Source organism: Chironomus tepperi, unplaced genomic scaffold (genome assembly GCF_022539635.2).
Source record: "Chironomus tepperi strain 1889 unplaced genomic scaffold, CSIRO-AGI_Ctep_v1 contig_429, whole genome shotgun sequence".
NCBI lineage: Eukaryota > Metazoa > Arthropoda > Insecta > Diptera > Chironomidae > Chironomus > Chironomus tepperi.
The window spans coordinates 595,898-620,307 of record NW_027226551.1 but is presented as its reverse complement, the minus strand read 5'-3'; the positions used below and the strand labels follow the sequence as shown (position 1 = coordinate 620,307).

Below are 24,410 nucleotides of genomic sequence, written 5' to 3'. Positions count from 1 at the left end.
AGTTCCTCTCTTCAATTTTTATATCCATCCTCTCATTCTCTTTTTTTAAAAGTAAATGAGTCTCTCCGAAGAGAAAATGAGTATTAGGATATAAAAAAAAAATTGTTGCTTCCGGAGGCAAAAATTTTTTTTAATCATTTCTTTTAGTTTCTTGCAACAATTCTATCCGTACGGATCGGGAAAAATAAATGTGTAGACATAAAGCTCATGTGGTTAAAGGAAATAAAAAGTGAAAAGCTCAATGAACCATTTTTTGGTCGTCAATCAGGAATTAAAATTGATGACATCAAGTGATTTAGATTAAGTGTAAAAAATTGGATATAAGATATTAAGGATGTGATCAACAATATATAAATTGGATTTATGCTGCATCATGCATAAGTAATTTATTATCAGAACTATGAACAAGTCATAGTTATGCATCATAAAATTGGATATCCAGTGAAATATGAAAACAAAAAAATTAACACAGTATATAGCTTATAAAGCTATGATAGTAATGAGGTGAAAAAAGATGAAAAAGTTAATCGAGTTTATAGTATAAAATGATAGATTCAGTGCCAACTAATGTGCTTCAAAATTGTACGATTGAAGTCATTAATCGTTATCCAAAGCTTTCAAATGAAAACATCACGGATGTCGCTAGCTATAACAGATCAAACGTAGTGGATATTTTGAGTGATATATTTATTAAGTATTCGGATGTATATACGGAGACAACTTCCCAAATTATCTTTAAGTAAGTGCCATTCATGCCAAGTCTTAACTAGGTCAAAAGACTGCCTTAAGTGTCGCTTAATGATATCCAAAAAAAGTTGACAAAAAGTCACGAAATTACCAAAAATCCAATTAAGATCTAAAAAGTACAGGAAGAGATTCTTTTTTGAACTTTTAAGTGCTGTGGCTTGTTCTCATGTTTGAAAAATTTAAGCACGCACAATTCCTACACAAGAAATGAATTTTCGCTAGAATTGTTCTGCACAGAGAAAAAAATGAAGCACCTGGATATATTTCAAACTTTTTTCATCATTTGCACAATTTTGAGAATTTTTCTGGGAAATTGGAAAAAGAAAATCATTATTGATTGTTTACTCTGCCTGAATTAACGTCATCGACGAAATATTGTGTGTTAATTTTGCAAAGATACCTGCTTGGAAACGGGTTGATTTTACATAAGTACCCGAGCGACACAAATGATGAAGCCATTGTCACGGAGCTTTTAAGGCTGCTCTAAACATCATTTATTAATATTAAATGGAATCCGTCTATATAAGGCAGCCAAAAATAGGCATATGTATATAAAATGGCTAATATATATAAAATTGCAGTCTTATAAAGGTAACTTCCATTTGATGTTAATAAAAGAGGTTAAGAAGAGCCTTAAATGCTCCGTGACAAAACCCTCATCATTTGTGTTGCTCGGGTTATTTAACTTTTGAACTTCGAGACAATTTTTCGTAGAAATTTTTTAAAAATTTGTTTAATTTATGTTAATATAATTCAGTCATAATATGACGTAAAATGTTTAAAAATTTAAAACACAAATTAGGCGGGCTGAGAAGCTTGGCGGAATTTGTGTGTATAACGCGGTATTTGTGCCTAGATTCTCAGCCTGGCAAATTAGAACAAATTGGTTGTTGCATTAAAAATCTTGCTTCAGGTTGGTGTGACAATGACTTGATTCCGGATTTGATTTCAATTCGACACAACTCAAAAGTCACACTTGCCTATTGTTGGATATTAGTTCGATTGACCGACTTATGTTATTTGAGGGATATGTATTAGGCAGAATTTAAAATTAAAAATTCATTCAATCAGATGTAGACAGATTTTTTTATTGAACATTAGAGGAAGGCAGGAAGCAAAAAAACAGCAGTTATGTAGTGCGAGGGGTAGTCGGAAAATCTTTAGTAGACAATTTTTAGGAACGATTATTTTAGTATTGAATTTTTAGGGATTTTTTTTTTAAAAAAATTCTAGCAAAATTAAATTTTTTTTTTGAAAAAGTTTTGGACAGTTTTGGCCCCAAATCCTCCTACTTCTGAGTACAGTCTCTGACCTAGTACAGCTTTACACAATTGAGTTCAATTCTAGTGAAAGTATAGCCGATTTCAGGTGCTCTTTTGCGGTATCTAATCACATCAACTCTTACTTACTACTTTGACTTACAGATCAATTGATCCATACTCAAATGCTAACCTGCTGTACCAAATGCAATGCTGTCTATCGACAGCTTCCTTCCAGGAAATTTTCGGTCAACCACGAGCTCTCTTAACATCCACAAAGTCTGATTTAAAGACCTTATTTAGCCTAGTTTCTACAGGTCTTCTAATAACATGTCCAGCACATCGAAGCCTGTTTACTTTGAATATTCTTGTAATAATCCTTGAAGGTACAGTTTTACAGTTGCTTCTATCCGCTTCTACATTTGTATTGTTCTTTCTTAGGTCCAAAGATCCCTATGGATCCCCTCTCAAATAATCACATCAACTCGGTTTGTCATTTGCTCTACACAATTTATTGCCAAATGCATTCTCGAATAACAAAATTCGTTTCATCGATTCAAAATCCAGTATTTTATCAGGATGACTCTGGAATTGTGTCTAAGATTTCCATAGTCTCGGTCTCGGTCTCGAGAATTTGTCGAGCACAATAAAATTTAAATTAAATTTTAAACTGAATTCAGAACCAAGTCAAAGTCAATTAACTAAATTGTTCTATTTGAGATTGCATTGATACATCAAATGCTATGCTACTGTGTAGAGCAGCATAAAAGGAAAAAGTCATTTATGACAAAATAATCAAAAAAAAATATCTTCCTGCATTTCATCGCATATAAAACGTGTCTAAAACAAAAAATTGTTATCAAACCTAAAATTCAATAGAAAAGCTGTTCCTTGAACTCCTCTACATTGTATATTAATATTGATGCCTACACAGAAACAATTTCAAAAATAATTGGATGAAGGTGCTTAGTTCCTAAAAATCATTTTTGGAATAATTCTAAGTCAAAATTAATTCACAAAATCTGCTATGGATACGCAACCGCAAATAACTATTTCCTTGCTTCCTCCTTGTCTTTATGACATAAAAATTCCAAAAATCTGTTTAAATGAACACAAAGCATTTGAGTTTAAATAACCAAGATGTTTATGAACAAACAAAAACTTGGTGTAGGTGACTTTTTCTTATGAAAAATTTAGGTAGCTTTTTGAAGTCTCACCACGAGCTACTTTAATGTAGACTAACAATTTGTGCACGTGCACATTCACTCTACCCTTAATGTTTTGGGAAAAATGTTTACTTCTTTTGTTTTTTATCTTTTTTTATGATTCATTAGTCCTTCTACTGTACACAAGCTTTACATTTCTTTGACGATTCTTGTAAGTTAAAAATAGAACCAATTATACATCCTTACTTTGGTAAATCAAGAAATATTACAGGTAACCACATCAATTGTGCATTCAAGCTTTTTGTGAATGTTAAGGTTCAGTGAATGTATATACAATGTTTTATGGGCATAGCCTTAAGAGCTAGAAGCAGTGTGATTTATAATATATCGCACCATACCCTTTGGACTCGTGTGGGGTAACCTGTGTGCTACGGAACACTAGTGTGCCGCCAAAATATTTTGGAAATCTCATGTCGTGTGCTATTTCAATCAAGGCTCAGTACCAAATTGTGTCGTAAAAAATATAAGGTTACCCATTACTGCTTTAGACCTACAGTATATAGTGGGATCCAAACCAGAGCTTGAAGCCAGAGTTGCAAAACAGGCAACTCAGGACAGGTGCCTCAAGATAGTTGCCGCAGGACAAATGCCTCAGAACAAGTGCCTCAGGACAGGTGCAGTAGGACAAGTGCCTCAGAACAGGTGCCTCAGGACAAGTGTCTCAGGACAGGTGCCTCTGGTAAGGTGCCGCAGGACAGGTGACTAAGGACAGGTACCTCATGACTGGCGCCGCAGGACAAGTGTCTCAGGACAGGTCTGTTTGTCAACTCTGCTTGTAGTTGACTCAAATTATATATGAAGTCGAGTAGACCCAAGTTGACTTTTCCATGCAAAATCTTAGTCGACTTTGAGCTCTGATCTGAACCACTTGCAAGCTCTATAAATTCCATGGACATAATTACGTCATAAAACCAAATGTAGGGTACATTTGCACCCTACAACACTCTCCCCAGATACAATTCATGTACGAAAAATTTCGTAATGATGGTCGGTTCCATCATAAGTGTCAGTGCTATTCAAACTGTGTTTTGCAAAATTTTATGACTCATTTTTTTGAGAATCTTTATGATTTTGTGGAAAAGAAAATCCAGGCACACCTGAGATTTTATCATGACACAGCAGTCTACCGAGACACACAGATTGCTTACCATTGATTTAAACCCACAACATTTATGCAGGCACAACATTTTATATGATGACAGATTTTACTTTCTAAAAAAAGGTTTTTTAAATGTTTTCCAGCATATTTGAGTCATAAGTAGGAAAAAGTTTGTCATTAAAAGTCAAATCATAAAAAAAATTAAGGTTTCCTGTTTAATTTAGATTATCAGTTCCCAGAAAATGGGATAAAATCTCCATAATGAATTTTTTATGACCTTTATCAGGTTCGAGCATGAAAAATTATATTTAACACGGAAAGGTACACGGCCATGGGCGATGCCAGAAATTTGTTAAAGTTGGGAGAGGGAGGAAGCCTCCGGAAGTGAGGGTTGGGCATTTTTTCTATCGAACGCAAAAATTGAGGGATTTTCTTGGATTTTTGCACTGGAAAAATTGTAGCAAATTGAAGAACTTCTCCGAAAAACCCACAAACCACCTCTATCCTGCATCTACACCTGCCTACGACGTAGAAACGGTGAAAATTACTATTTTCCAGTGCTGCATGGAGTCTCAAATTTTACATGAAGTCGATACGACTTATTCATACAAAATTCAAGTCGACTTTAAGCTCTGATGTTTTCAGACCAGCATGACTCTGGCATTCAGTCAGATTCAGCAAAATCCATTCTCTCTCCATATTCACCAGATCTTGAGATGATAATATTTACCCCCTTTTCTAAAGTACCTTTTTAGATTATTTTTTTTTTAAAAAGTTTACAACAAACAAGCAGCATGTGAAGTTTCCTCACCTAAAAGTTTATTATAAGAAAAATAGTGCAAAAGAGTGAAAACATAAGGAAAAATATAATAAAAACACAGTGGGAAAAGTTTATATTTTGAAGCAATGTTGTCCAAACTTGTTTGTGCTACGGCACTCCTTGGTGGTAAACTGCGAATATAGCTGCATACTTTATATGAGTCATGCCCGAGCTACACAAATAAAGTAGGCTCTGTGACGGAGCTTTTAAAGTTCTGCTAATTCTCTTTTATTAATATTGAATGAAAGTCGCTTCCGTTTGGCGTCCATAAGGCTGTCAAAAAGAGGTGACTTCCATTTGACACTTAAATGTTCTGTGGCGGAACTTTATTCATTTGTGTTGCATGGGAAGGCATTTTGCAAAAATTTTGGCAGCATACTAATTTACCGTAGGGCATATCTAATTTTTTACCGTGCTGACTTTTCAGCTTTGCTGCTGTGTCCCGACATGGTAACGAAATGTCCCGACAACTATTCCATACTATAATTAGAACATAAAGGTCCCGGTTCTTTGTATATTAGTACTTCAGTCCCGAACCCCAGCACAATGCAGAAGTGTTCCGATTTGTTCCAAAATTGTCCCGATATTTTTCGAAAATCCTCTGACCACCCTAGTTTACCGTGGAATAAATTTAGGACGACACTATCTATAATTCTATAGTATTCGAGAAGAACAATGCAGCAAGTCGCAGTTTTCGCCATAAATTGACTTAAAATCTGACATCATGATGCTGTCAGGACAAAATCGTATTTTACCTTTAATACAGTTCCACAGCGATTCCCTAGCATCTGTATTGCAGAGTTGCAAAACAGGTGCTGTGACAGGCAAAAACCGTACAAATTCTTGATAATTTGTATGGTTTTGTAGGAATTTTTTCCGTTGTATGGTTTTTGCCTGTCACAGGCACTTGTGTTGCAACTCTGCTGTAATGTGCTGTTCGGAAGCATTACTGACTAGAAAATTTTACAGATTTTGAGAATTCGCTGATTTTCACAAAACTTTGGATGTGATTAATTCACAAAACAGATTTTATGAGAGCAACATTTCTTTGGTATTTTGTGCTGATTTCTTACAAAATAGCAAAAAAAATAAAATATTAATACCAGAAAGTAACTCGTCTTCTTATTCACTTGTGGACAGTTCCAAAAAAACTTGTCTTCTTATTCACTTGTGGACAGTTCCAAAAAAACTTTTAAAATGCCCATGAATTTGTATTTGTGGAAATCCAAATGATCCAAAGTTTGACTTTACTTTTATTTTATTTAAGAAGTCGAGTCATTTGCGACACCTGAAAACTTTTCTAATAGGATCTTGAAAAAGTTGATAAAAACAGCATTCGAAAGAAACTTTTTGACGTTCCATTTCTTCTTGCTTACTGGTCACGGTATTTGCCTTTTCATAACACAAAAAATTTATTCAAGCCCCAAATAAATTGTGAGAATAAAAATCATGGAAATTTATGTAAATATAATAAATTTACATTAATTTTTATATAAAGTTAAAAAAATATGGTTGAGGAAGCATCAAGTAGTGGAAGAATCATTTTTACAAAAAACTCAATAAATCATATAGTTCTCTTGCTTGTCTTTATTCAATGTATTTTTCCTGTATAAAATAAATATGGGAGAGTATTTAAGGTAAAAACTCAATGCGGATATATTCACATTGTGCTATAGATGGTTTTGCGGATAGATGGATAGACCAAGCTTCGCTTAGCACATATTTGAGGGATCTAGCTTGACTGACAGATTAGGCTTCGCTCGGAATAAATTTGAGGGGTTTAAACTCGATGGATAAGCCTAGCTTCGCTCAATATACATTTGAGAGTGTTACGTTCGACCAGAAGCTCCACTGTTAGGTTAAGATTTGTTCGGCATTCATTTGATGGTGTTACGCTCGACCAGGAGCTCGACTGTTAAGCCAAGCTTCGCTCGATAACATTTGAGAGTATAACGCTCGACCAGAAGCTCGACTGTTAGGTTAAGCTTCGCTCGGCATACATTTGAGAGTATTAAGCTCGACCAGGACCTCAACTATTAGGTTAAGCTTCGCTCGGCATTCATTTGAGAGTATTACGACCAGATTGGTTAAGCTTCGCTCAGATAAATTTAGCTCTGTATTCTTTTGAGGATTTTTGAAGCTCGACCAAGCAAATATTTTAAAGTTCCAAGCTCTCACCTGATAACAGTGTGAATATAAAAATTTAATTGTTATCTCCTTCATGCACCATTTCATGACGAGAATAGCAAAATGTAAGAAATCAATTCCTTTCCCATACATACTTCATCAAATTATTTCTTCATTTTCAAAAGATTGAATGCTTGTGTTATTTTTGGCTTAGAGAATCACGAATGAAATATATTTGAAGACAATCATGAACAGCAGCAATACGACTGAAATATGCTTAATCTTAATAGAGAAAGCTTCACTTTAAGGAATGTATTTTTAGAAACTTAATTGCTAAACTTTTTTCTCTAAAATCTGAAAAGAAAAATTCTTAAAGTTTACATTCATTTTCCCATGAATTTTACTTGCTTGTGCTTGCTACACTGTTTATATTAAGGAAAAGAGCTTATTTTTAGAGAGTTTGGTAAAATATTTGGGATTCTGAAGTTGTTGTTGAAAATACGAAAATTATTAATTATACGATAAATATTGTTTTAATTAATAAGCATGAAATACAAGCACAAATAAGAGAAAACATTTAGTTTTTTTGAATAATTATTTGTTTTGGTGCTGTAATGTCTTAAGCATCGTGCGTACCCTTATCATGTTGACAACACTGTTTATGATGATTAAGAAAAACGGTCTTTGGTGGGAAACAAACCCACGCACTTGGAAAAGAGAAGAACGAATGTCCAGTCTGCTGCCTAAACTCTTGACGACAGTAGCATTACTGTCAGATGGGCAGACTCGCCTTTATATGGCTCATCACCCACATTCCATTGATTCTCGTATTCACAAAATAGTGAAACAGATATCCAGTCTGTTTGACTAACATCTTGACGACAGACATTACTTTGCACTCTTGCAGATCCGCATTTATATGGCTCATCACCCCACATTATACTTATTCTCTGATTCACATGATGCAGACATCCAATCTGTTGTCTTTCCTCTCGACCACAGAGTTCTTAGTGTGTCCACAGAGTCTGTTGCCTAGCCTCTTGACGACCGAAGCATTACTCTTGCACTTGCAGGTCTGCTTATGTATGGATCATTGCCTTACTTTCCACGGACTCTCGTACTCATAAAAGGATGAAACAGATATCCGGTGATGCCTAACCAGGGACGTAGCAAGAATCATTTTAGGATGCAACCTTAGTAAATCCTAACGAATTGAAGAATATTCTTCCAAAAATGGAGGATTTCGACTCCCTAAACCTCCCTGAATGGGCTCCTGTGCTTAATCATTTGGCTTCACATTTTACTTACGCACGTTTTCACAAAAGAGTAATACAGACAATATACAGATATCCGGTCTGTCGCTTCACCATTTGACCACAAAGTTCTTACACTAGCAGTGGCATATTCGCCTTTTTATGCCTCAATATTCCACATTCCACTTACCCACGCACTTACAAAATAGTGATATAGATATCCGGTCTATTGCCTTACCATTTAACCGCAAAGTTCTTACTTTAGCACTTGCAGTCTCGCCTACATATGCCTCGATACCCACCCAAATTCCACTTAGACACCACAGGTACGAAAAGAATGTTTACATCAAATGTAATACAGCATCATGTTTGACATTTATTTGAAAAAATCAAATACTCTTGGATGGTTTCGTTATTTATGGATCGAGACCTATTGTCTATTGTTATGGCTTTAAATTTGAACTTGCTTTATTCAGAGTATTGAAGCTTTATTGGATGTTTTGGAATATTACGTAATATGCCTATTAATGTGCCTTTATTAGTAGATTTGCTTATAATACCTACAGATCTTCTAGAAAATTCATAGTTGCGTACGAACTAAGAAGAATAAAGAATTCCTTGCTAAGTTTATAAGGGCGAATTTGGGACATACTTTACATAACTTCTTACCTTCTTATGAAAGATCATTTTTCTAGAAACATTTTTGTATGTGTGAATTCTTGGAAGAAATTGGAATGCTAGAATATTCTTCATTCAAAGCAAATATAGAACTGATTTATAAGAATGAGATGTAATGCTTTGATTTAGGTATGCCTTTATTTTTGGAAAAATACTGGTAAAGTCCTTAGTCATCAAAAAAACAAATTGAATTTAAGCCAAATTAAATTAATACATTTACAAAATTAAGGAGAAGAAGAAGTGGGATGTAAACTTATTACGTCACGTAATAAATCAAATTTTCAGAACCTTCTCCCCTTCCTGTAATGATTTGTGTGTGTCTAAATCAGAAGTGCGCAATCTTTTATTTTTCGTGGCACATTTTTGATAAGACTCGACCGAAACCGCATTCGGTAAACGGTCCGTGGCATTTCCAAAATCACACTAGTGAACCGCGGCACGCAGGTTACCCACCACTGGTTCCAGCTGTTAACCACCTGTTACAGATCAATAGATCCATACAACCTCTTGTTCCCCACCAAAAAAGCAAACGTAACACCTGAATGACCCCCAAAATCTTCTTACCAATTTTTTTTTCTATTTAATAAGGATTTGTGATTCTGTGTACGTGGCATAAATGGGAAGAAAAATAAGACAATGAAGAAATTACTTTTCTATAAATATTCAAGTACCTTGATAGAAAAACTAGGAGCTTATTCTCATTAATTGTTGATCTGATTTATTTATGTCCATGAAGTGTTTGCCAATCAAAGAAGTTATAAAGATAGAGGATAAGATAGACACTTTGCTGCTAGATAAGTAATAGGCAGTCTTTTTTGTGCCATGACACATCTTACTCTACCTTTTTTGTGTAACTTCATTGTCACACATCGACATTTTTTGCGGCACACAGCAGAAAAGTCCCTTCCGATTCTATTTGTTAACGATTCAGTTGTAAGTGAGTTTCAGTTAGTGACTTTACGAACGTCACGTCAAGCATGCTGCTGGGATTGCCAGCTTAGTCATCCAGACATGTCTGTAAAGCTCTCTTCATTTGTTCCTGTTAGGCTATTTAAAGAAATTCACTACGAGAATGTCGAAGATAGACAATTGGGTATGAGAAGCTATGTACAACTGATTGCGTATAATGTGGATAATACCTAAAGACTACTTGGACACACAGATCGCCCTCCACTGATCTGCATACTCATTGTAATAGCTTTACACTACCTTAAATTTTCAAATTTAAAACTCCACACCAATCATTCAAAAATAGTAAACTCTACTCATGCATCAACTCATAAACACGTTGATTTTCGGTGTATGATTCCCTGATAATGATAATGTTAACTTTCTGTCGCACATGTGGTTCCTTTCACTGAAAATTTTTAATTAATTCAATATTTAATTAAATTAGTTCTACCTATCTCTATTTAAAATTAAAATATAATTACCTCTCATTATGAATTTGAGTCAACAAGAGAATATTTGATGAGAGAAAAAGCGACTGCCTAGCACACAGCCTGAGCAACACATGTGAAGAAGGATTTGCTTGTTTATGGTGATATTACAGTTTCACTCTAATGACACATTTGAAGAAAAGTGTGCTTGTTTATTTACGCCATATGACATCATGTGGTATCATTTATGAGGTAGCCATGTGGTATTCATGTACCATCCATGTGCTACCCATGTGATGTTCATGTAGCATCCATGTGGCATCCATGTTATAATTATGTGGCATTTATATGGCAGCAGGTGGCATCCATGCGGTATTCATGTAGCATCCATGTAGTAGCCATGTGGTATTCATGTAGCATCCATGTGGTTGCCATGTGGCATATATGTAGCATCCATGTGGTTGCCATGTGGTTGCCATGTGGCATACATGTGGTAGTTATGTGGTTTTTATGTGGCAGCCACGTGATATCCATGTAATAGTCATATAACATCCATGAAACGTCAATATGGCAGCCATGTGACATCCATGTGGCATCGACATTAAGACAACTTCTATTTGGTGTTATTAAATGAAATTTAGCAAAACCTTAAAAGCTCCCTGACGAAGCCTTCTTCACATGTGTCGCTCGGGCAATTCAAAAATAGTTTCCATCATGTTAATTCAACAGAGAGTGATTTTTTCATATATACCGAAATAAAAGATAGAATATTTGTGGAATCATATTTAATGAAAGCTTTTAGAGCAAAACGAAATGTGAAAAATTTCCTAATGAATTTTTTTTTTTTCGTGAATATACAACTTTTGGTATTTAATGCACAATAAGACAGCAAAAAAATTTTCATTATTTTACAGAGAATTCTTGAGCGAATGCCTTTTTAGCACACTGAATCGAAAGCCCTATGAATTGTCATGGCAACTAAGAATTTTTTGGTCCCTTTTATTCAGCGTTATGTTAGTCATAGCAATATCCGGCAATTGTATAGTACTATGGATTGTCCTTGGTAAGTCACGTTCCTACTTTTTTTTGCATTTATTAAATTTGATGAATGGACAGAAAATCTGTATTTTGCAAATCATTTGTTCCTGTTTTTGTCAGCACATCGAAGAATGCGTACAGTAACAAATTACTTCCTACTAAATCTTAGCATTTCGGATTTACTTATGGCATCATTGAATTGTGTGTTCAATTTCATATTCATGATTGATTCAGGTATGAGATAGACATACATCGATGTAAATTCAGATATGAAATTTTTTTTTTGATTCCTTTTACAGATTGGCCATTTGGTTACGTATACTGTATCATCAACAATTTCATTGCAAATGTATCAGTTGCGGCTTCCGTTTTTACACTCGTTGCAATATCATTTGACAGGTAGCATATGGAACTTAGATTTGTAATCACATTACAGTGATGACACACGAGCATATTCGTTGACATACTTAATGCTTAATAAATAACGCAATTTATCATATCTCATAGAATGTGACATTTGATTTAATTTCTTTTATTTAGATATATTGCCATCGTGACGCCTCTCCATCACCGTACATCACGTAAAAAAGCTCGAATATTTCTGTTTGTAATATGGTTCACAAGCTGTGTTTTAGCAGCTCCATGTCTGATATATTCTCAAATATCAACAAAAAGGTAAATAATTTACAGTTCAAGTCTTCATAACCACAACGTATTTGTTACATTTTACTGCTACTTTGCTGACATGATGCAATATATTATTATTTACATCCTCAGGTTAAATACTTAATTTTATTTGTATGACATGCTTCATTGGACTTTGTGTCTTAATGAAAAATTGTATTTCATTTGCTATTTGACAATTAGTACTGTGTGTTGGACAGTCTTGTGTTTTTGAGTTTATAACCTCTGGGTTGCAGTCGCTTACATATTTCCGTTTTTCATTCATATCATGATTCACAACAGAAGAGTGTACCTTTATCTTCCTATGAGATTTGATTTTTATCAAGATTTTCATTCATGAAATTCAAACAAATTACAATAAAGGTCATGGGGGGGTTGTTCACTTATTACGTAACGTAATGAATTGACTTTTTGAAGGAAAGACTTAAGGGGTTAAGGAATGCTTATAGGTCTCCTAACGCTCTTAAGTTGGGTTACGTAACGCTCATAGGTTGGGTTACGGTTGAGTTACGTAACGCTCTTAGTTAGGTTACGTAACGCGCTCATAGGTTGGGTCACGTATCGCTCTTAAATTGGGTTAGTTACCTAACGCTCTTAAGTTGGGTTACGTAACGCTCATAGGTTGGGTTACGTAACGCTCATAGGTCGGGTTACGTAACGCTCATAGGTCGGGTTACGTAACGCTCTAAGGTTAGGTTACGTAACGCTCTTAAGTTGGGTTACGTAACGCTCATAGGTTGGGTTGCGTAACGCTCCTAAGTTGGGTTACGTAACGCTCATAGGTTGGGTTGCGTAATGCTCTTAGTATGGCCTACATAACGCTCTTAAAATGGGTTACGTAACGCTCTTAAGTTGGGTTACGTAACGCTCTTAGGGTTACGAGCTACGTTTCGCTCTTAAGTAACGCTCTTACGTAACGAGGAGCTACATAACGCTCTTAGGAGGAATAGTCCCCCGTAAAGCTCTTAATCAACATTACATAATAAGTGAACGACCCCCATGAGAAATTGTCATCTTTCCTGCCCTCAGCATCATCATATGGTTTTTCCTTTTTATTACATCTTATACTTTAGTATCTGTGATTATGTACTTCCCAGAAGGAGAAAAGCAGCAGCATCACAATCATTTCGACCTATTTATTTTAATACAGAAAATAAATTTTAACGCATTTTTATCATTCCTTTGCGCTTACTATCTATACTCGTAATTACGAAAGCTGCACATTATACATACTTCTTTTTTCCATTCATTTTCCACCCTTTTTATCACGCTATCTTGCAAACCTCATCACCGACAGATACTCTAATGGAAAAACAAGAACTGTTTGTTACATGTTATGGCCGGATGGAGGATATCCAACTTCTAAAATGGATTACATGTAAGCATCATAATTTATTATGCATTAGTACTTTTTATATGTCCTTGTCGATTTGATATTCGCTGATTTTTTTTTGGTCGTGGTCCGATGGCTGGACAATCCACAAACCTCGAAATTACGTAATAATGTGATTAATTGAGCATGCTTTATTACATATTTGAATGATATAAATTAATAAAAAAATAATTTATGTGCGGGAGCTTTTCATATTCAAAATCAACATCAACATCATTTAATAAAGCTTTCTTCTTGAACTTTATCAGACAAAAGCCCCCGATGAATATTAAATACACATTGGTATGGTTTATTATGGAATGGCAATTAAGAGGATTATCATAAAGAATGTTATTGGTTGTCTCAAATTATAATATTTTTGGGGAAAATTGTAATCCTGTTTATATTTTACACGTGTTGCTGCTAATTATGTGTTCCGAGATTTTCGGTCAAATACCAATTATGACAAAGTATTCTGATTAAGAATTTTCAGAAATTATTACAATGATTTATAGCCGTTTTTCGGGTTATGTTTGGGATGGGCGTATTAAGGGGGGAGCAGGGTTGAACCGACAGACACCCTAGGAAGGCTGGGGAGGAGGCGCAACCCTTCTCACCCCATAATATGCTTCTTCCAAGCATAAATCGAAACAAAATTATCATAAAACAGGGAGGTTGAACCGACAGACACTTTAGGGAGGAAGCAGGGTGAACCGAGAGACACCTTAGGGTGAACACTTACTTACTTGGCCATAAAGATCAGCTATGATTCATGGCCTCTCTAAGTTGACGTCTTTAACTGGTTCTATCGTTGGCTGCCCTTTGCCAACTGCCAATACACAATACTAAGGGTTAAATTGTCTATATCAACAGCCTCCTTCCAAGAATTTATTGGCTACCTTCTTGCTACGAAATCTTAAAAACCCCTAAATCTATGCGATCCACTCAAAAAAAAAAAAATAAATAAATACTCAGTAACCACCGCCCCTTGGTTATGTCTTCATGTTACCATGGTTTTGAACAAACTTGCTTACTTTCTTGGTTGGGGCGCACGGGAGCACATTGTCGTGTTTAGAGAAGGTTTGTAGACAGTTTTGGATAAATTCTGTTAGTTTGGGATGTTGAACTCAAGGTCCTTATCAACACATCCAATTTAGGTTTTGTCCAAATTACATGTATAATCAGGAATGTAGCGAGGGGGAGGAAGGTGTGGTTATGGTTATAAAATCTTGAAACTTGTCCTATTTACAGTCATATAACATCAGAAAACACTACTATTCGCAATTCTTGTCCGAGGGTACACCCGGATTCCAATGCACCTCATCCCTTTCCGTCTGGCTACACTCCAGAGCCTATAAAGCACACATTGATTCATTTGTCCAACATTTGCATTCTGTTTAAACAATATAAATTGTTTGTTGGAAAAATCGCCATCAAATGAATATAATTAATTATTGTTAATTAAAATCATATTTTTGTTTGTCCAACATCAAAGCTTCTTCGGGAGAATTGAATAAACAATTCATTACGTATCTGGAGGCATAGCTGAAAAGGACAAAATCATATTGTTTGGCTGTCACAATTGAAATTTAGTTTAAATTTTGTTTGATCCGACAATAGAAGTTTAAGTGATCTACCTAAATTATTCAGCTGTTGCTGTTTTTAGAACAGCTTACAAATGTTAACATTAATCTTCAACAAGCTTGAGTTGTTTCCAAGTTCTATTGAATAATTTAGAATATTTTAGAATAAATCTTAGAAAAATCGAATTACGTAAATTTATGTCAGCCTTGTACCTATAAGTTTTTGCAAAATATCTACTTCCAAGATTTCTAAGATGAAAATAAAAGTAAATGTTCTGCTTAAACTAGGCTGACTATATTTTTTGAATTAAATACAAGGGATTGGGTAATGTGGGGCAAGAGTAAAGCAAAGGTGGGACAAGAGTGAGGCAAGGATGGGGCAAGAGTAAGGCAAGAATGTGAGGGAAGAGTAAGACACGGGTGGGACAAGAGTGAGGCAAGGATGGGGCAAGAGTAAGGCAAGGGTGAGGCAAGAGTAAGTCAAGGATGGGGCAAGAGTAAGGCAAGACTGGAGCAAGAGTAAGACAAGGGATTAGTGCAAGAGTAAGGCAAGAGTATGGTAAGGGTGGGGCAAGAGTAACAAAATGATGAGGGAAGATTAACACGTGACAATAAATGCCAAAAAGATTCAGCCTGGAAAGTCAGGTTGACCTTCGCCTGACTTGCTAAATTCGATGAAATCCAGCCACAGGCTAGAGTCAAGTCAGCCTATGACCAGATTTCCAGTCATTTCTACGTCGTGTCTCTTCCAAGAAGTGACAAAAAAGGGATAAAAGTGACAAACATTGTCACTCGTGTTGTCCGCTTCCTGTACAAAAAATGTAAGGGAATGTTTGTATATCACGCTTAGGGGTGGGGAAGGGTATATCATTTTCTATTTATAACCGTTAGGTAATTTGCGAGAAAAGAACAAATTCAAGCAGATAGCTTACCTGCTCTCTTTAAATTTAAATAAATTATGCACCACAGCTAATGCTATGTAAATGCAAAGAGATTACTACAATAAAGTGCTAATAAAATTTTTCTAAATTTATCTCTTGTCTTCAATTATGTCAATAAGGTATCATGGCGATAATGCATAGTGGGAACTAGAGTGGAACGGTAGTTGCATCTTTTATAAAAAATGTGGTCATTGTCATTAAGATAAATTAAAGTTTTATAGTTTGTTGGAGTTTTCAAGTATAACCGCGTCAAGGATAAAGTTCTATGAACGGTTTGGCATTGTGCTGATCACTTTAAGTCACTCCGATAACTTAGTTGTGGGAGCATTCAACTGGAACGCACATGGCATGGAAATTGCCATCAGATTCGATTAAATCCAGCTTCAAAACAGAATCAAATCGGTCTAGTGTCGGATTTTTACGTCATGTGCTTTCAGGGATGTCACCGGAAATCGTAAGACGCGGGTTCGATTCCCATTCGAACCAACTTGTTGCTAAAATCTCATTTTTTGCTGATATACTTCCAAAACTCATGTCATTCAGCATCAAAACAAAACTTCTAACATATTTTATCGTTTTATGCCCGTTCTATGTCTAATAATCCTCCTACAGATTAAACTAAAGAGAGACAAACTTAGTAACAAAAACGTCAAAATAATCATCTCAAATTGAAATGGAAGTAGACCGTAAAAGTAATTTATATTTATTACATGTTTCACATTAAAATATGAATTCAAATAAGTTATGGATAAGTCTTTATAATAAAATTGCATAAATCCATAAATGAATTGAACACCAGGGTAGAACATCATATTTAATGTACAGAGAGAAAGAGAGATTCCTTCAAACATATGTGTATATTTTTGGCAAATAACATTATTCGTCTTTTGAGGATTTTTTGTGTATTTGCTGAGCAGGAGGTATTAAGGGGGTTGTTAGGGTTAACCACGATGTCCCCCTTCCCAGCGCTGTTATCCTCTTTGGACCAAATTCTTCAATTTTTTCAGGGTATGTCTTAAAAGTTCAAAGGTCGAAAACGACTTGATGATGATGATTAGTTCCTATTGAATCGTGCTAGGATGGTCCTAGCTGAAATGGCGTTTTCTGCTGGTTTTTTGTAATACTTCTTCTTAAATCGACTAACATGGATTTTATTTCTGCTAACTCTTGTGAAGTATAAAATTTCATACACATTTCAATCAATCTAAGCTCAAATGGAAGATGTCTCAATTTAAAGTCTAATATGACTGCCTTCTTCATGTGTGCCGCTCGAGAAGCAAACTCAATTTGACTACAACCCCTGCAAAAAATGCTCAAACCCTGACATTGCTACACCCATGATGTTGAGGATTTCAAAGTTTTTTTTCATGAGCATGAGAAAGTTTTTGTCGAATTTTTCGGGAGCAAATGTTTGTAAAGAAGATGAACAGATGATATAGTATTTATATTTAAGTACTTTCAAAAAGTATTAATCATTAAAAAATTTACAGAATTTATTCATTCATCATTATTTTGTTCACAGTCTATTCCAAGAATTGTTTTCTCTTTGATCGTTTTTGTTCAATCTTTTTTCAAAATAAGCTTCATTATGACTATAAAATTACCGGTAATCTGTATTTGACGGTAACGGATAAATTACCGAGTGACACCGGTAATGATCCGAAGGTATTCGCGACTATGGCTTCCAGACATATTTAGGAGAATTTTTTTTATTTTTGGTCACTTTTTTGACACATGAAGAAAAGACATTCGACAAACGTTAAAATTTTTGACTATTGGACTTCATGCAGTTTAAAATGTCAAAAGAAAAATGAAAACGACCGAACATTTGGTCAGTTTTCGTTTCAGACACATGCTCTAAACGACTAGACACATCGAGATGACAGTACACAAAAAGTCACCTTTCTCATCTCTCTATCATTCATGATATTACGATTTCAAACACATGAAGACGACTTTTTCATCGAGATGACATCATACAAGGAGACTGATTTTCAGATGTACATTTTTACGACATTTTTCGACATGACAGCAAATGAAGTTGTAAATATATCCAGATATCCAATGCTCACTGCGAGATGTGAACAAATATTACATTTGACTTTGAAAATTATATATCTTGGAATTTACAGTCTACTTTGAAATATCCTCAATATTTGTTAGTTTAATGCGAAGAGTGATAAGCATTAAAAGTTTTAAAAAATTAAAAATGTCGAAAAAAAAACTTTTTACCCTTAACAAAAAAATAAACTGCGGTCTTAATATATGAATTTTTAAAAAATTCGTTAAAAATCTGTTACTGGATAATCCATAGAAATGAACGGTAACGGTAATGGATTTACCGGTAATTACCGGTAACGGATACGTTATCCGTTTGAAATTCTAACTATATTTTCTGTAAAAAAACTCCCGAGCTTTTTGAAGAAGGCTTCGCCAAATATTTCCACCCGGAACACATGGAGACGACAGACACATGGAGACGAAGACACATGAGACGACAGACACATGAAGATGACAACACATGAAGATGACAGACACATGAAGATCGCCACATGGATACGACAGACACATGGAGATGACAGAAACATGGAGATGACAGACACATGGAGATGACAGACACATGGAGACGACAGATACATGGAGACGACAGATACATGGAGACGACAGACACATGGAGACGACAGACACATTAAGACGACAGACACATTGATGACAGACACATGGAGACGACAGACACACATGGAGACGACAGACACATGGATACGACAGACACATGGAGACGACAGACACACATGGAGACGACAGACACATGGATACGACAGACACATGGAGATGACAGAAACATGGAGATGACAGACACATGACAACAGAACATGGAACGACAGACACATTGAGATGACAGACACATTGAAATGACAGACACACATTGACATCATTATAGATGACAGACACACATGGAATGACAGGCAAATTAATATGGAAGCCACTCAGAGTCATCCATTTAATGTTAATAAAAGAGGTTTACGGAAGCCTTTTCATTTGTGCATAGCATAGCATTGAACTTTAAATTTTGGCATAGCTCGTTAGTTTGAAATACTAAAATTTTCTTTAAACCACTTTTTTGAGGGTTTCCAAAAATATTTCCTCAACACACTTGAGCATATTTCAAGGCATACGAATCTGCACGTAATGTGTCTAACCATTATTCTAGATATGCTCATAGGTAAATGCAAAAAAATATGAAAAATAAGTAGCAGCATTTCCAAAAATCAAATTCTATTGTTCAATTTACATAAAATTTATTGCTCATTATTCTTTGAAATTTGCGTATGTTTATGCTGTATGTGTATATCATTAAAGACGCAGTCAAATAATGCTATTACCAAGCTATTACAAAGGAGAATCCATTTTAATCATGTTGAAATCATCAAAAGTTTCTTTGAAAGTTGCATAGCTTTCTGTCTGGGGATAGTTAACAGGTTATGTTTCTGTTGAAAGAATGGAGGAGTGGAAAGATGGTTGAAGCGTATTAATATTAAACCCAAAGATTCAGGAATGGCTAGGGTGGCCACCGGTGGCCAGAAGATTTTCGCAAAAAATCGAGACAAATTTGGTACTTTTAAATTTATTTTGAGTCTTAATGTTCAAAGAATTTGTCGAGACACAGCAGCGATGATGAATAGTACAGCAGTGTACCAGAAAAAATACAGCAGATGGCCGCCCTAGGAATGGCTAGGATTTTTGTCCGAGCGACATAAATGAAGAAGATTCTGTTACGGAGCTTTTAAAGCTCTGCTAAACTTCTTTTGATAATACTAAATGTCCAAATAGTAAGTCGCTGTACTTGTATTTTATGAAAGAACAGCCACCACTGGAGTGGACGTTTTTGGCCCATATGGACGTAAATGGATTGTGTCGCTCGGGCTGTCTTGAAAAACCCTAGCAAATTGAAGAATTGGGACACGTTCTTGTGAATTACCACTTAAAATTTTGCAATCTATTAGAACTGCGACGTATTGCAGAGTATAAGCAGAGTAACACTGCCGAGCTACACAATTACAGAAGGGTGTGCAATAGAGCATTAAAGCTCTGTCAAAGCTGTTTTATTGCATCCATATGTCGCCAAATGTTGTCATTTGTCACAAATTCTTCTATTTGATCCTATCAAATAAGCGTACGTTATGCCTTATATTAATAGTCCATGGCGCAGCTTCCTTAATTTATGTCGCTCGGGACTGCTTTAAAATTAAAATCAGTTCCTAAAACAAACTTTGCATATCGTCGAGAAACTTCTACCCAATTTTGAGGTCTGCCCAAATGTCACTCATAAAGCATAAAGCATTTTAATTGCGAATTTGATACTTTTCTACATAATAATTGTAAAATGAGCTCAGCGAACCGATATGTCTGACGAGAAAGGTTTATTAAAATTCGTAATTTATTAATGAAATTTGCCAATTCAGATTCCGTCTGTGTTCTATTTTTATAAAGAGAACTGAAACTCAAAAAGAGAATTTGATTCTCTATGCAAATTCATCGAGTCTTTTTTTAATGTACGAGAAGCGTTCCTTTAAAGTATTTGCTTTTAGAAATAAGAGGAACCTGGAGAGGAATTACTTTTCATTTCAGATCGTTTTCAAACTCAGTGAATAAAATGATAATAAGAGAAGGAGAACTTAACCAGAGGTGATTTACTCGATTGATTTATTGGGTATCTATTCTCCGAATAGCACTTGCCAGTTTATCGATTTAAAATGTAAATTTGATGCTGACATAGTTGGGGATAGAGTTGGCAATAGCCGATTTTTGTCGTATACTAGTTTATCTTCCGATGGCCATCGGCGGAAAATGGCAACCTGCGTAAAGGGTCACCGACGAAATGTGGCAATCTGCAGAAGGGACGGAAACTGAAGCCTTGCTGTAAACGCTGACAAATTGCAATCTCGGGAAGTAGCCTCCTTCGTAAGTCGTGACTTGGTGAATTATCATCAATTATTTCTACCTGCATCTACTTCCGGTTTTAAGCAAGTTTTAAGCTGAATCCGGCATCCCTAACAGACAATAAACAAACTCGCCTAAATGAGCGTGCTTATAAGTATACTCAATCAATATAACTGACCATGCTCAATTTTGGAAGCGTAATCATGATCATGCTCCTTGTTTGCTCGGTATAAAGTCAGAATAACGCTATCCTGTTTGCGGATTTTTGAACAATAAACCGATTTGAGGTGTTCGGGCTCTTAAGTATAGAGAGCAAAGTTCATTAACGTCCTGAAGGCTTTTAATACTTTAGAAAAATTTCAAGCACTGCTCTAAAATCACAATATGTTTTTAGGAAAGGCATTTTATATGTATTAATTAGAAATTCATGTAAACATTGTTTAAAAAATGTAAATTTCAGCAGTCACTTAAGGGTATTTAAGAAAGCATCCAATACATCCTACACACAAATTATCTACGCATATAGTAGTTCATGGATCACAATTGATCTGTATTTCCGCCGAAGTAAGTAAATATAGTATCACAAATGTGTAGGCTGGGAATTGATATTTATGTCCTAAAAACCTTCTAAAATATCCCAAAAGTTTATGTCTAACACTGTAAAAAAAGGACAGGATATAAAAAAGTTTGGCAGCTAAATTTAATTTTAAGCCTTAAAACTGTACTAAAATTAGCCGTCAATCAGCCTTCAGGCACCCCACACATGAATGCGGTGACATAACTTAGTCTGATACAGATCCCACTTGTTGATGACTAGTTGACTTCCAAATCCCACTCCTGCACATTCTATATTTATGCTGCTTTAAAAAAACACGTCAAGCAATTCAATTCCAATTTGTTGTTTACTCTTTGACGACATTTAATGCACAGTTTAATGCATAATTTCCATGAAATCATTTTTAGATTCGTTTTGTATTCATTCTATGCCTTCATTCTTTTTCGAAAACGTATCACAATTATTTTCTATTTACTTTTTATCATTTTATTGATTATTTTTGTTTAGCAAATATCAACAGATATACTTGTCTTGCGATCTACTAACTCTTCACAAATAATACAGCGAAGATGTTCTATCTTTTGAATAATTCATATTGTATAGATTTCGATGTTCATTTGTTCTCCAGATGTATTCTCTCCCGAGCGACACAAGGTCATCTATTGAGCTTTTTAAGCTCCGTGAAAGCTTGTTTATTAGCACTAAATTGAAGGCGCCTCTATTTGCCAGTCATATCAAAGTCACAAAGAAGCCGTCTCTCTTTTGCAGCTATATGCAAACCACATGTAAGGACGGGAAAGAACCTTCAATTAGGAGTTAACAAAAGAGCTTTTGTTGAGCTTTGAAAGCTCCATAGCGGCTCAGAAACCGCTTCCATCTTGTTTCTATAGTGAAGCTAAATTTAGACATCCATTTCATGTACTTAGCTTTGATGGAGCTTTGGAAGCTTCGTGGATGCTTTATAAACTACGTAGCGGCTCAGCTGTCGCTTCCGTGTAACTTACATGATGTAACTAAATTAAGCATTGCAATTGATGTACAAAGAGTTTAAAAAGCTCCTTGACCGCTTTAAATCGCTAAATTGCTGCTAAATTTAGACTTCCAATTGGACTATAAAGATCCGTGGTAGCTTTAAAAGCTCCGTTGTGACTCAACAGCCGCTTCTGTGATGCCTCCATATTGCAACCAAAGTTAGACTTTCATTTGGCGTACGAACAGCTTTAGTGGATATTTAAAAGCTCCGTGGATGCTTTAAAACAACTCGTGATCGATTTCAGATCTCTGTGAGCACTTTAGAAGCTCCGCAGCCGCTTCCGAGTTGCTTCCATATTATAATCAAATTTAAGCGACTTCCTCTTGATGTGAATATGAAAGAATTTTAGCAGAGCTGTTAAAAGCTCCGACACAGACTCATCTTCATCTGTGTCGCTCGGGATTTTAAGCGCTTGTTCTTTTCATGCTTGAATTTGAGGCCATTGTTCAATATTTCTGAACAAACATCTTTGTTAGAAAACGTTCGAGATTATTTATTCCTTTTTCATTTCCAAATCACGTCTTATTTTATATTTTTTTTACGTCTTTTTTGTTATTTTATTTATTTTTCATCTATTAAATTGACAAAAAGAAATTTTTGCATTCTTTTGTTGAAAAGAAGTAAATTCTGAATAAATTTTTTGAAATTCACTCTTAATGTCATGCCATATTTCTTCATAAAAATTCAGTTGTAGACCATCTTCAATCATCAAAACTCATTCATTCTTCAATTATCGAAATTGTTTTGATCACAAAAACATTGGAAAATTTATTGAGAAATTTTTCAAGCCCGAGCGACACAATAGAAGATGGCTTTGCCTTCATCACCTGAAGCATTTGAAGCTCCACCAAAGCTTTTTGTACATCAAATGAAAGTCTAAATTTGGTTGCAAAGTGGAAGTAACACGAAAGCAGCTGCAGAGCTGATTCGGAGCTTTTAAAGCTGTCAGGGAACTTGTAATACTGATTGCGAGCTTTTAAAGCTGCAGCCTTATGGAACCAACTCTAAAAAGAGCTATAACGAAACAGTTAATGCCATATAGCCGCAAAATAGAGACAGCTTCCATTTGGTGTCAATAAAAGAAGTTTAGCGGACCCTTCAAAGCTCTAAGACGAAGCATTCTTCAATTGTGCTGCTCGGAAATTCAATTTAAAAATTATATAAAAGATTTATCAAATTAGAACGTATTTTCCAATTTCCAATGTTTTTTTGTGTCAAACCTGCACAGAATTTCTTTGTCAATAATCATCGATAACTGATAATCTTGGCACACAATTCGTTTGACAGTAAACATGAACATTTAGCTCCATACTTCATATGATTTATTTGAAACGTACATGATACATATTCATTCGAGCAAGGCACATTAACACAAAGTGTTGAGGCAGAGTTAAATCATTGAGCTAAACACGATTGATTCTGTTAATATGAATCTGTTAATGTGAATCAGTAACAAAGCATTTGTAGGACGTAAAGAGTCGTGGACATGAACATTCTACACAAAAGACGCAAAAACGGTAAAACCATAAGAAGCTTAATATTTGGATCTAAATTTGGATTTTTCCCAGAACGACCAAAATCTTTGTTGGTATTGAATTTTGATTTTTTGGGCAGGGGACCGTGTGCTTATTACGTCATAGAATAATGAGCTTTTTTAAAAAATGAGTAAGGAAT

At 35.2% G+C, this 24,410-nt stretch overlaps 1 protein-coding gene across 2 annotated transcripts in view; it reads left to right on the top strand.

Annotated features, from left to right (window-relative positions):
- Positions 1 to 169: 169 nt before the first annotated feature.
- The window catches only part of LOC139097702 (tachykinin-like peptides receptor 86C), a 30,604-nt gene continuing 6,363 nt past the window's right edge, over positions 170 to 24,410 (top strand). For both annotated transcript variants that reach the window (XM_070649649.1, XM_070649648.1), the window contains exons 1-6: positions 170 to 739; positions 11,503 to 11,651; positions 11,747 to 11,860; positions 11,926 to 12,025; positions 12,167 to 12,301; positions 13,608 to 13,688. In XM_070649649.1, the coding sequence (XP_070505750.1) occupies positions 546 to 739; positions 11,503 to 11,651; positions 11,747 to 11,860; positions 11,926 to 12,025; positions 12,167 to 12,301; positions 13,608 to 13,688 (773 nt within the window). In that variant the 5' untranslated portion in view covers positions 170 to 545. The remainder of the gene's footprint in view (positions 740 to 11,502; positions 11,652 to 11,746; positions 11,861 to 11,925; positions 12,026 to 12,166; positions 12,302 to 13,607; positions 13,689 to 24,410) is intronic.